Genomic DNA, 13,448 nt, shown 5'->3' with positions numbered 1-13,448 from the left:
AAACACATGCAAATGATGAATTATTATCCAAACTGGACATTGCTTGTGCTAACGATGTGACTATTGTGAATGGTCACATTGCGTCATCGCTCATCGATTCTGAAACATATTATTGTGCAGCTCTAAGTTAGAGTTTAAAATGACGTATAGTCAACAAAAAGATGACATATTTTCAGATGTTTATATATTGTTTAGACAACACAATACTCTTTAACTTCTGAAGAGGTGCTCAAGCAATAATTTCATCATTGGAAGTCATAACAAATGAAAAGCATCTTCCTTTTAGTAGTTTTTCTTTTTAATAGTTTTTTTCTGAAAAAAAGCATGCTAAAAAATTACAATATTTTATTTAAAATTTGGAAGAAATGTTACCAGACATTTACAGAATTAAACAATAACACTTAATATTAATGAAATTACTATAATTATAATTAGAAAATAAGTTTAGCTTTAGAATAAGGCAATACTTATTACGAGATGCCAAGAACGACAGCCAGATGTCATGATTTACAAAAGTTTGGTCTCCATTAAAGCTGCATTTACCTTAATGTACTTTTGTTTGCTTAAATAACCTTGTAATTTTGATAAGTGCTTCTAATGACTCCATCAGTCTATATATATGTTTATATATATGTGCGCTGTGTGAATATCTATATCTGCAGAGTTACTATAAATGGAGAGAAGTGGCTTGGTGGCGCTACTAAAGTTAAAAAGGGGGTCTTTCTTTAATGCTTGTGAATGTGTGTTTGTGGCGAAGCCTTGTTTGATCTGATGAAATCTGGGTAAATAAGCACATAGTCATGCGTCACTCCTTTTGAAACGTGTTTCGTGGTTCTCATGGCAGCCCTCCGCTTTTGGTGTTTAAACATTGAAGCGTGGGTAGCTGCGTCAACCGAGCTCCTCCACAGAGTGGCTCTTTTAGATCCCCCCTGCACTTGCCTGCGGATGGAACAATCCTCATTGCAGGGTGTGGATCCAGTGCCGGCCAGAGAGGCTCGACAACAAGAAGTAAAAACGGGCACGCAGAGAGTATGACTTGAGACTGGCTTAAAAAAGAACGACTTTTTTTGTTTGGAGGAAAACAAAACATCGAGGAGACGCTTTAAAAACGGAAAGGAGCTTTACGATTGGGGGTTGAGATCTGAAAGCGGGAGTTAACGAATCTGTGAAAAGTGCACGCGGAACTGCACAGGATCGCGATCGCGGTGACAGCTCAGGATGGAAGTAACGTCAAATGCTTCAGCTTTGGCAGTTGATGTTTTTCACGAAAACGCTTTGAGTTGTGCTTTTATGGAAAGTTAAAACCAATTTGTCAGTCGCGAACTGAAAGCTCTCTAATGTTCTTTGAGGCGACTTGACAGCGCACGGTTGGACGACACCGTCTATAATCCGAACTTTTCAGTGAGTTTTCACTGCTTGACTGGGACGATTGGATCGTTTGGACTTATTTCTGGATATCTTTTGCCCGTTTTGTTTTTCAATGCCAAGCACATTCGCACAACGGAAACATCTTTTGACAGAACTGAAGAGCTTGTGCGCTTGCAGGCGCAGTCTGCTCGGTTGACGTTTGCGCTCTACAGTTGAGACTAAATTTGATCTACATTGTATTGTGAAACAGTATCATAGTGAAATCGGCGAGTTTTTATTCTCTTGTCCAGTAGTTGTGCATTTTTGTGTGCCTGTAACTTGCACTTCAGCACTTTGACTCGTCGTAGTTGTGTGCATGCACGTGTTTGTTTTGATCCTGCAGCCCACGAGAACATTTATCATAAGCTATAGATTGTTGTCGTCCGTTGTCTTGAGCTTCTGCCTCCCTCCTCCCCTCTTTTTTGGACTTGCCAGCGAATAAGGTCGCCTGTACACCTGCAGACTTCGCCAGTTGCATTCAAGGGGGAAGGGGAACTCTCTTTTTTTGTTTTTCCCACAAGGAAGTCACAGATATCTGTCTTACCTGGAGCTGCATTTGTTTTACTAATCAGGATTAAGACTATAACCGAGGAAAGTGGCGACACAACCATTGTTGCCAAGCACACCTGCCATTTTTGACTAATTTAAGCTACTGTAGGATACCTAGACAGAATATAAGAAACGCCTGCTATTTTTAGCGAGAGTGATGGGGTAAATGGTGTTGAAAATTGAGACCCCCACCCCCACCCTAAAGGCTACCAACACTTCCAGGTTTAGCTCTGGTTTCCTTGTCAGCTGCTGAATTATCGGGATTGGAAAATTGTGGGGGGTCCTGTCTCAACAAGGATCTCGATTTTTATTTTACTGTTTTGAACATTTCGTCTAAACGTTATTTTTATTTTATCAAATGGAATCCACTTGGTATTGTGGGACAATGAATCTAGATACAGTACAAGTAAAGCAAACTTTAGTAACCAAATAAGCTCATCCCCTTATAAACAGAGAAATCTATCTATATGTGTGTGTGTTGCAGAGTATATATATATAAAGCTCTATAAAGTATATAAGACGTACATAGTTTGAATATGTATATTTTTATGCCAAAAGTGAGCATTGTTGCCTGAAACCCAATCCATTGCCTTAGAATATTATAGTAATAAAGGGAATAACAAGGACAGAAATGAAACGGTGTTTGAAATAACTTAATGGTGCCTTTTTCGTTCATCGGTTTCTTCTGTCTGTCACTTCAGGATTTCGCAAGTAATTGAAAGATATTTTTGTGCTTAAATTTAAATCCTAATCTTTATAACCTGCCTTTACGGTTCAAACTTGAGTTTAGTTACCATTGGATGTACCCTACTGGATTATTTACTGAAGTTATAAGCATGTGCGAAGGATTCTATACTTGATGTCAGCGACTTTTTCAGTACTTTTTGGGATCCCCAGCAAACTTGATTAGACTCATTCTTTGGATATCACGGGCCAACGCATAAGCTTTTCAGATGGTGATCACTTCGTCTGTGGAGGAGAAGCCCCAGCCTTCTAACAGAATGGTCGCAAATTTGCCGACCGAATCCTGGATTGGCAGCCCAGATCAGAATCGCTTCTTACCACAGTCACACCTGCTACGGAAACCGGCAAGAAGTTAGTACCTTTTTTTGCACCCATAAGAAATCAGCATTGGCTAAATTCTCATGTGTTGCGTTAAAAAGTGGCCTTAATGTTAGAATATGCACAAATGTTGGGAAATCATGATTGTTGTTCATTGAACAGTAGTGTTTAATGGCATCCAGGCATAAATTCATATACGTTTATTTCACAGACATTAGTTTCTGTTGAAGGTCCTATTTACCTTTGACCAATGGTAAACATTGGAAATCCTCATGGGTTAAATTCAATGTGTCCTTGACAGCATGAATCCAGGCAACAACTCAAAAAACTGCATGGAATGTTGAGGGAAAAGCAAGCAAATTGTGGTGATGACAGTGGTTTGGAATTTGAGGAAGTACATTAGGTTTTGGTTCTGAACGTCAATACAGTTTGGTCAAAACATGGTCTGGTTCATTGATCAACAACATTGCTTTTAACTGAAAGTGGTTGCAAGATGTACACCATTACAAACGTATTACTATTAAAAATCACTAAAAAGCTTTGTTTATATTGAGCTTTTCAAGGTAGAAAAAGAGCCCACCCTGGGGGATTTCCCCTTTAGACCGGACATATATTAGTCAAATCTTTCACACACTCCTTTTCCCATCATTGTCTTAACATAACGTGTTTAAACAATCATGGGAATAGGCACATTCTCAAACGCTTTCAGAGGCTGCTTGATCTTTGCGTCACTTCTGCGCGGTAATTTGTGCTGTGTGCTATGGGAGCTCTACGTGAGGTGTGAGCTCACAGTGATCGCTCTGTTGCTGGGAATCTTAGAGCTGCAGCAGAATGCTGCTCTGTAGACCCGCATGTACTGTATTGTGCACAGTGCACGTCACAAAACAGCTTTTCTTGGTTTGTTAGTCAGATTTTAAGCAAAGACAAGTGAGACTCTGACTTGTGATGACATAAGAAAGGTTGTTGTCATGGCAGATCAGTTTGCTATTATTCCACCAGTGGTATCAGTTTGCTGTCCAGTATTACATGAATTCAGCATTACAAAATAAGAATCTCATATCTTATAGTTCTCTGATTTTGTGTAATGAGTGTTTAATTGTTGTCAGATGAAAGCAGTGATGATAAAACACACAGTGGTTTTTAAAGGAGGAGGAAAGTTGATGATGTGATATTGCCAGCTCATTGTCTGCCTATATATATATATATATATATATATATATATATATATATATATATATATATATATATATATATATATATATATATATATATATATATATATATATATATATACTAAAGCACAGTGACAGTTGATTTGTTAGACATAACCATGTTTAGCCTAACCGTCATTATTTGCCATCCCTCCTATTCTCTGTCAGTTCAGGATTGGAATTAAAGGACTCAATTATCTGTCAAGCATTAAGCTGCTTAATGCAGTCACGATATAATTGCTTAATTGGCCCATTTCAAGAAAGTTTCCAAACAAGTAATCTACAGCTACTGCAAAGTACTAACCCCACTCCACACAAATCTGGATTTAGCTTCAAACTCATATGTCCATTCTAACTGCGGTCATGAAGATCGTGTCACGGTTCACCTAAAGACTGCTTATTGGATATTGGTTAGTCTTAAGTTGGTGACAAACACTAAGAGTTTGTACTTAAGTTGTACATAGGAGGATTGATAGATGAAGAGTTGTTGTTTTAATCTCAACATCAGTCCAATTGGGTGATTGTTCATTGGTAATACAATAGTCAGACTATTTGGGAAGGGAATTCATTGAGCGTTTTTGCATTTTCTCCCTTAAATTTTTATTTTTATCCATGTATCTGGCTGACTTTCCTCTTGATGCTATTTCTGTCCCCCCACCCCAGTCTGGGGTGTCAAGCACTGTGTATATCTGCCTTTCAGAAGCCTGAGTAACTCTTTTAAAGATAGAAATAACTGAATGCAACCTTTTGGGTTGAGGAAAAGCTGCAGGAATATGGTTTCTCCATATACGAGACAAAGAAGAATTTGATAGGGCCACCTGAAGACATCATATCAGCAAGCCCTGAATCAAGGTGCATGGAGTTTGGACTGTGAAAGAAAGACAACGTTCATACAAACAACCTGGTTCACTCCTTGCCCTTTGCTCCTTTCCCTCATGCTGCCTTTCATGTTTGTTTGCTCACTGCTTTTTGGTCTAAAGGTGAAATGCTCAGTTATTGCCACGTGAAGTCCATTGAAATCCTGATTTATTGCTGTCACATTTCAATTTTAATTTTCAACGCTTAATGTAATTTGTTAATATAATATACATTTACTTGCATCTATGTTAAGGTTTTAACTTAGCTTGAAGTATTGTCTATACAAATTATTTTGAGCACAGTTGTTTAAAGACGCATGTAAAAAATTAGAGGCTAGATGGATTTATTGTGTATCAAACACTATATATGTAGCGATAACGTACAGATTTTTGTCTTTTGATTCAAATAAGTCAGTTTTCCAGAAATTGTCAAAGTATTTCAATTCAGGTTGCACCACAAATATACTGAACCATATTTTAATAGCTTAACTATAACCATCAATAATTTTCCTCAGTGCTCCAGTTAATCTAGCCTGTTGAACTCAACTCTCCTAGAGCTCGAGCCTGTCTAGAAAAGTGTCTGCCTATAGTTGTCATCTTTGCATGCCGATAAAATCTGTTGTTTCAGATATTCAGAGGGAAAAAGTGACAAATGCCCTTCATGCTCATTGGCTCTCCATCTCCCCGCCTCCTGCTGGATTAGTGGTGGGCCTGAATCAGAACAAAAACATGTTATTGTTCACCAGATGCACAGAGTGTACCTGCAAGTCCAGAGCAGCAATCCAATCCATTTGACATCTCGCTGATATAACCCACCACCTACTCATTCAAATTAACGCGACCGATGTCGTTGACACACACTTTTGTGCAGGTATTCCCATTTCTGTCTGTATTTGTGTCTCCAGACTCATATCAGCTGTGCTCTTTCCAAGAAAGAAAGTAAACAACGTGAATAGGCCTTCACTCCTCACTCTGTGTCAACATCCACCTCCACTGGAGCAAGTGGCTCTTTACTCAAGGGGCGCTTGATTAGTGCTGGTCACTTTAGATTAGCCAGTCTGGTGTTAACGTCAGCTTGCAGTCGCCTTGAGCTGTGAAGGTGCAGTCTCACCGAGAGATCAGCACGTAAGCTCCTTAGGGTCCCGCAGCTCGTGTTTAAAACTCAAGGATAATAGGGGTGGAGATCCAGCATTGTTCATGACAGCAGTCGGCGTGCATCTGTTTATGATGAGCGGAACTAAAACTTATCTCTGATTGCAATGAAATAGGCTATTTTAGATGGTTATTGGGTATTTTATTAGTGCCTAGGCCAATTTCAGATGATAACTATTTCTTAATGACTTATGAACCTATTGCAAAATGTTCTGTCAGTGTTGTTTTTTTACACAAGTATTTAAGATTTACAATTTTAAAATGTAACAGCTTTAGTTAACTTGGCAATACAATAAACAATACTTAAGTTTAAACAATAAGTTTGAACTTCTTTAATTTTGTCTAGTTGTTAAGAAAATATTTAATTTATAAATAAATTAATGAATGAAAACGATATAGGTATTTTATGAAACAAATAAAAACCACAAAATGCATAATATCCCATTTTAACTAGTGTTGTCACGTTACTGGTATTCGATACTAATCCAAACCACGTCCATTTCCCGCTAACATTTGAGCGCTGTTGAGCAATGGCAAATCAGCGTTTTTTTAAGATGCACTCAACAGCATTAAAATTGGTACCAAATTTCAGTATCGGGACAACACTAATTTAAACTATTCAACAGTTGCTTAATTATTCTTGAATAACAACTTAATACACAGTAAACCAATGTTTGGGGTCACTCTAAATGTAGAGCATCACATCACTAGCCCTCGTTTACTCACAGGATGTTTTTCACTTCAAGCTAATTTTATTCTTGATTATAATTGTTTGATTGTGCATGGAAGATACGATTGAGGCAAATTCTACAGATTCACCGCAAATGGGCTGCACATACCATGTCATTTCCACAGTGTGGTGAAAATTCACTTATCCGCTTGTTAAGTTGTGACGTATGTAATACTGTTTCTGGGTCCAAGCCATCATTCCTTTGAGTGGAGAAATCATTCGTTTATGATCACGTTTTATTCCTATCACACATTAAAGTTAATTTTATATAAAATCATAGTGTACACAACAATCTCTGGGCTTGCGGCATAACAAATACAAAAATTTAACAATTAAAAAAAAAATGAATCACTTTCTGGCCATCGGATATTAGGCATGGACATATATATTGCGATCGTGATTTTCTAAAGTCTTAAATCGCTTTTATGAGTCTCCCCATTCAGTTGAATAGATCGCTTGGACCCGGAAGCCACTTCGCGTGAAGTCACACTTAACAAGCGGATATTCGTGTGCTTACATTGACTTAGCATGTTATTTATTTGCATAAATGCTTACATTTACTTTTCATATAAACTGAGCATAACACCTACAAAAAGAGAAGAATAGTATTTTAGGATCCTATGTTAATTAATACTATAAAAATTTGCTACTGTGTTAGTGTTAATTTTGTTTTAGCAATTGAAAACTACATGTTGACTTCCGGTGGCGCTATTAACGTATAAGCAGCACTAAATTGAGCTCTGTCAAAATAAAAACATTAAGTGGCAACTTTATTTCCCTAGCAATTTAATTAAAGAAAAAACAAGATCATCGACAAAATTACCTCGACTTCGAGACAAAAGATGAGTAATAAAAAAGATAATAAGAAGGAAATTAAAGAAAAATGGAGAAGACGAGTCCACTTAGCACCGAGAAGGCTAGCAACGAATTGCAGCTAGAGCTAGACCTGCTGGAGAAATTAAAGGAACCCCACAAGGAAAATCTAGAAGGACACAGTCAGACATAGATATGCCTTAACCCATATCAACAATGGTTGGATACCGATGTTCAGACAGCACTGTGCTTGTTTTAGCATTGGCTGTTGCTGTGGACAGTTGTCGTACATCATTAGCTAATGATTTATTTTGAGGCGGGGGATTTATTTTATTTTATTTTATTTTTAATACCCTGTGCGAGCTCTCAATTTACCAGTGTCACTGTAAGAGGCGTCCACCCAGATGGCTTTTTATTAATAGTGTGCAGTCTGACTCAGCTGTGGGGGTCTGGCTGTTTAAAGTTCTCAGTGGTACTGTTTGGGCTTTGGTCTGCCAAGGAAAGGTTGGACGGGGTTATATCGCATAACACGGTGCTGAACTTAGTGGAAAGGTTGAATGTTTTGCAGAAGGCTCGCTGAAGATGGTGTCTTCTTGCAAATGAGGGGCTTCTGAGAATCAAAATCGGAGATGACCAGTGGGAGATTCTGGGAGATGGTGGCACAAGCTCACTTGCTCCCTAAATAAATAATCTTTCCTCAAACTTGTAATTGGTGAGACTAAAGTGCTGGTCCCCTATGAAACTTTGGGAATTGAATGCATGTGTTCTGTCCTCATAAGTGGTCTGTTCTACCTGAACACTGTAAACTAAATCATTACTAGATTGTTTTTAGAAATGCATGCTTTGGTTTGCAGTTCAAAATATCATTTAACTCAATATGCTGAAGTAATAAACTCATCAAATTGCACATTGCATTCTGGAGGTATTTCTCATTCAGAAAAACAGCTTCCCAATTCTCAACACTAAATTTCTAATCTGATACTTCCCTACTGTATAATATTATAAACATGAAAAAACAGTAGGCTATAAGTACCCGGATGACCTGTGTCAGGAAAAGTGCACATTTGGTGTATAATTTACTATCCCATGATGCCATGAAAGAGAATTTAAGAATGCAAGTGAAGCCACACAGCTGTTGTTGCTAGGTTACATAACAGTAAGAACTTTAATTCTTGTGAAGTTCAAATTGCAATGTAGTACCTACTACATATTTAACAATTCCCTGTGAGCTGGTTGAAATCGATTCAAATATGTAATCATTTGAACTGGTAAAAATGTTGAACGAATTGCGATACATGTTTTGAACAAAAGGGCCCCGTTTACAGGTGCAAACTCAATTTACCTTTGTTTTCTTTTTAATAATGTAAAATCCCAGCACAGTCACAGTTTTAGTTTGTTTATATTATTGAGTCTACATTTTGCAAAAAATGTGCAGCATTTAAGAAAAAAATGAAAGGGCTCTTGACCTTAAATTTGTTTTCAATATTTTTGTTTAAAAATAGTGTCTGAATTGTGAAATTATTATTGTGAATTGTATCAAATCGTGAGTCAGGTGAATCCCTAGTACCTACTAGTATGCAACAAATAAAACCCATTGCAATTAGTGAGTGTCAAATCTCAGAAAGTAAACTTATTCGTCATTTATTCTGATTTTAATCCAAGTGCTGACAAAAAAAAAGAGTAATGGATTAAGAATATTTGTTAACTTTTAGTCGCTTTGGGATAGGGCTGTGCGATTTAATCGAAATCAAATCGTTATTTGAAACGATGCAATTTTATATGTTATAGAAAAATACATAATTATATAAACGTTGGAATAAGTTAAAATGTTTTCATTTCCTTTTTTTGACTAACACTCACTGCATTTTAGCAGTAAGAAGCTACGATACAAAATATTGAGCTGAAGCTTGTCTACAAAATCAAATTGCAAATCGAAAACGCAATATCTGTTAAAAAAATTGCAGTTAGATAATTTTCCCCAAATCATACTGGCCTACTATGGGATGATACAACTGATTCTTCAACATTCTGTTCTGAGATGTACATATCTTTGCCATGTTTATACATTCTCACATCTACCTTTGCTTTTGTTGGGTAGAGTTTAGCTTAGCATCTGAAACTTGTAGTCCTTCACTGTGGGACATGGTGACATCCATGTGACCTGCCATCTGTGGCCATAAACGCACGCGTTAGTTGGTGGGCACGATGTGACGCACACATCCCTGCCTAGTTCACCTCTATGTTCTGCATGTCTACAATGTCCTTTTTCCGACACACAATTCTGACACACCAACTTGTTGCTTGCTGCTCATGCCAAGTTTTCCTATAGTTTTATGATGCACCAGGAAGTTTTCGTTAAACTTTTCCAAGTCTGAGGAGGAGAATAAAAGCAAAACGAGTTGTTGATAATGCACAGAGTTTCCTCCCTGACCTCTTTTCCCTTCACGCCTATCATGGTGTGTCCAACTTTGGCTCAGTAGCACCAGCGTTCCCATTACCCTAACAGGGAATAAGATAGGGGGTCACTACGGACATGGGAAGGGTGAGGTGGGAGTGATGGGGAGGGGTGTTCAGCTGTTCACAGGCACACACACCACCATCCTCTTCCTGTGCCTTAGAGACAGGGAGTAGGCTGGTCTGTTGCCATGGCGACACTGTGATTGGCAGCTGGCAGCTGTGTTTGGTCAGCTGTGGGGATGTGGAGTGAGTTAGTTGGTGGAGGTGGTCTTTTGCATGGTTAATTGCAGCAGATGATTACTTCATCCAGCACCTGATATATTTAACTACTGCGACGTGACACTCGTGTCAATAAATTCCACCCAGGCACCTGTGTGTCTGTGATGGGGCATGTGCCCCTGTTATATTTTATTAATATTCATTCCCAACGGGGCAATGTTTTTATGCGAGCGCTACGGCCAGATCAGTGTAGATCGAGAGCAAGAAGGGGGGAAAAGAAGAGAGAGGTAACAGGCAGGGAAAGGGAGGGCGAGAGAGCGGCATTGTGGGAAGGGTTGCTGATACAGCACAAGCTACCAGGTTTATTTATAGAGACCTCGCCGCCCAGCCCTTGGATACCAGCAGCCAATCAGGAGGAAGAGAGGGAGGGGGCCTCTGCCAATCAGAGCAGAGGAAGGGGGGTGTCACACTGAGGAAGTTCTCAATGTGTTCGTTTCAGCATTTAAAGGCACAGTGTGACATTTTTCCTGGTGCTCAGCAGATCGCGCTCTTTCAGTCGTGGCTTTCTTTTGAAAACCAAGGGCAAGGAATTGAATGAAGACGTGCTTAAAGTCAAAGTGAATGCTAGTCATTAAAAATGAAAAAAAACATCATGTATGCATTTGAAAGGTTTTTGCATTCGTGATTGAGCCGTCATTGTCATTCGCAGCAGGCTCTGAAGTAAAAAAGCAATGAGTTGGAGATGACTCACATATGTATATCCAGGCAGGCTTCCTGTCAGTGAGTTGGTGCTGGGACTCCTCCTATGGGCATGTAGCAGCAGTGCTCGCCGTCACTCCCTGGGATTGATGGTGGTCAGATGTGTCGTTTTACACTTTGTTTAAGCTACGGCCATTGATCGCCTGGCTATTTCAAGTTGTAATGTGTCATTGATAAATTTCACCCCTATTACTCCTCACCTGTCAGCTCCTGAAAGCAGCAATAAAAGCATTCACTGTGGAATATCTCATCCATTTCATATCCCCGTTAGACGTTCATATCCCAGCTTCCGCACTCAGCAATCTCACTTAATTACTGTACTCTCTCTGCACATTCTCGCTGCTTTCCCAAGATGTCCGATACTTCCTTTGTACGTTTATAAATGTTCACTGTGGGTTATTGGTGATGGGGGGCGAGGAAAAAAAATCACATCCTGTAGTTAAAATTTATGTCCTTCATATTTGGGACAGCATTAATTCTTTATAAGCATGTAGTTTAGTTCTCTGTTTGTCCCTTGGTCTTTTGTACACATAACTAGCTCTGAAAACCTCACCGGCCTACATTGTGAAATGTGTATATGCTGTCCATGGATACCTGATGCTCTCAGATGGCTTGGTTGTGGGATTGATACTAGTCTGACAAAGACAAAACTGGTCAAGAATGTGGATTTTGGATGGTGATTTATTATTTTTATGACTATTAGGCATAATGCAAATTAAAAAAATGATCTTATTAGCAAGAATAGCTCAATTAAATATGTTATATAAGTGTTATCAGGATCCTTATTGTCATTTAAATCTCTTTCTGACTCCATGTTCACATGAATCCATTTTATTTCACAATATACACTAGTTACAGTGTTCAGCATAATTGAGTACACCCCATTTTAAAAAAGGAATTTCCATTTCTCAGTGATTATAGGTGACATATTTTGGTGTATTTGAACTAAACTGATTTATTCAACAGATATATTTATTAAAATAACATTTTAGTCACCATAAGAATTTAGAAATTGAAAGATTTCAAATAAATTCAAGCAAAATAAATTACAACCTGCAAAATATCAACTAAATTGTTCAGATTTGTTTGCTTCTCTTGATTTTTCTTCTCTTTAAATTTGTATTTAATATTTTTCTCTATCATATAAATTTGGATGTACTATTGTGCTAGTTTTTGGACCGTTATCGCAAGTTATTTTGTTAGATAAGCTCCAGATTTGACTTCAGTGTTGACTAATCTAATGTATACGCATAAATATAATTTTGCATAGCTTCCTATTTAAAATATGAATTTAATAGAGAGATCTGTGAGGTATTTATATATGCTGAGCACTGTATGTAATGCATTTCTTAAATCTCAAATCAAATGTACAATCATATGTGAAAAGCAGCAAGCTGTCTATTACAGTATGCTGTTGTAAAAGTAGCAGTATTACTCTAGTAAACTACTCTAGTGAATGACAGGAATATGCAAATGTCTCGACACATTATAGGGAAAATTGTGCTTAATTATCATTTGAAAATGCTGCTGTATATCTCTAAATTATATTTAAAATCTGAAAACCATTCCCGATGTAACACATGACAAGGTTTGGCAGTGATGCACCTGTTATTTGCTCTAACAGGCAGCCTGTGTGCATTGGAAGTAATAGCTGCAGCATATTCTTGGCCAACGAGTGGCAGCACAGGACCATGGATAGCTCTGCTTTTCCTCCCAGTCACTCCCATCATCCACTGAGATTTTGGTGTGCAATGTCATACGGCCGTTTTTCTTTGTTCCACCGGTTTGGCAGCAGCAAAGCGTACAGTGATTTTCTGGCATTTGCATACCGTCCACCCTGTTGGAAAAAAACACATGCTGCCTCAGAAAGTTGAGAGATTTTTTTTTTCTGATTTGGATATCATTCTCAGGGCTTTGAAGGTGTATAACAGAGTATTCGCACCTCCAACGCACGCTTGTCAGGCACGCTGACCTGCTGTAATTTCTTAGCCAAAATGAACTGGAGCTTCTTGAGAGGATAACTGATCGTTTTCGTCCGACTGAAGCAGATTTCAAAGATCTCTTCTTAGCTAAAAGGCTGAGAAAAAAAATGCTTTCAGTTTGACTTCCAATATGGAGTGTGTGAGTTTTGTGTGTTCATATTTCTACTTCCCCCTGCAGTGCAGTGTTTCCCCCCACACCCATGTCAGGATTTGCTTGGCGTGTGCGATGTACTTTAGCAATGTGTCTTCT

General features: G+C 38.3%; 1 protein-coding gene across 5 annotated transcripts in view; it reads left to right on the top strand.

Moving 5' to 3' along the window:
- dyrk1b (dual-specificity tyrosine-(Y)-phosphorylation regulated kinase 1B) overlaps positions 1-13,448 on the top strand; it is an 81,853-nt gene that overhangs the window by 44,141 nt on the left and 24,264 nt on the right. For 2 of the 5 annotated variants that reach the window (XM_005158214.5, XM_005158215.6), the window contains exon 1: positions 978-3,051. The exons of the other annotated variants lie outside the window; for them this stretch is intronic. In XM_005158214.5, the coding sequence (XP_005158271.1) occupies positions 2,910-3,051 (142 nt within the window). In that variant the 5' untranslated portion in view covers positions 978-2,909. Of the gene's footprint in view, positions 1-977; positions 3,052-13,448 lie in introns of those variants that run through there. 5 annotated transcript variants of the gene reach the window in all.

This window comes from Danio rerio, chromosome 16 (genome assembly GCF_049306965.1).
Source record: "Danio rerio strain Tuebingen ecotype United States chromosome 16, GRCz12tu, whole genome shotgun sequence".
Lineage (NCBI taxonomy): Eukaryota > Metazoa > Chordata > Actinopteri > Cypriniformes > Danionidae > Danio > Danio rerio.
Note: the sequence above shows the minus strand (reverse complement) of the source record. Positions and strands in the feature narration are given on the sequence as shown.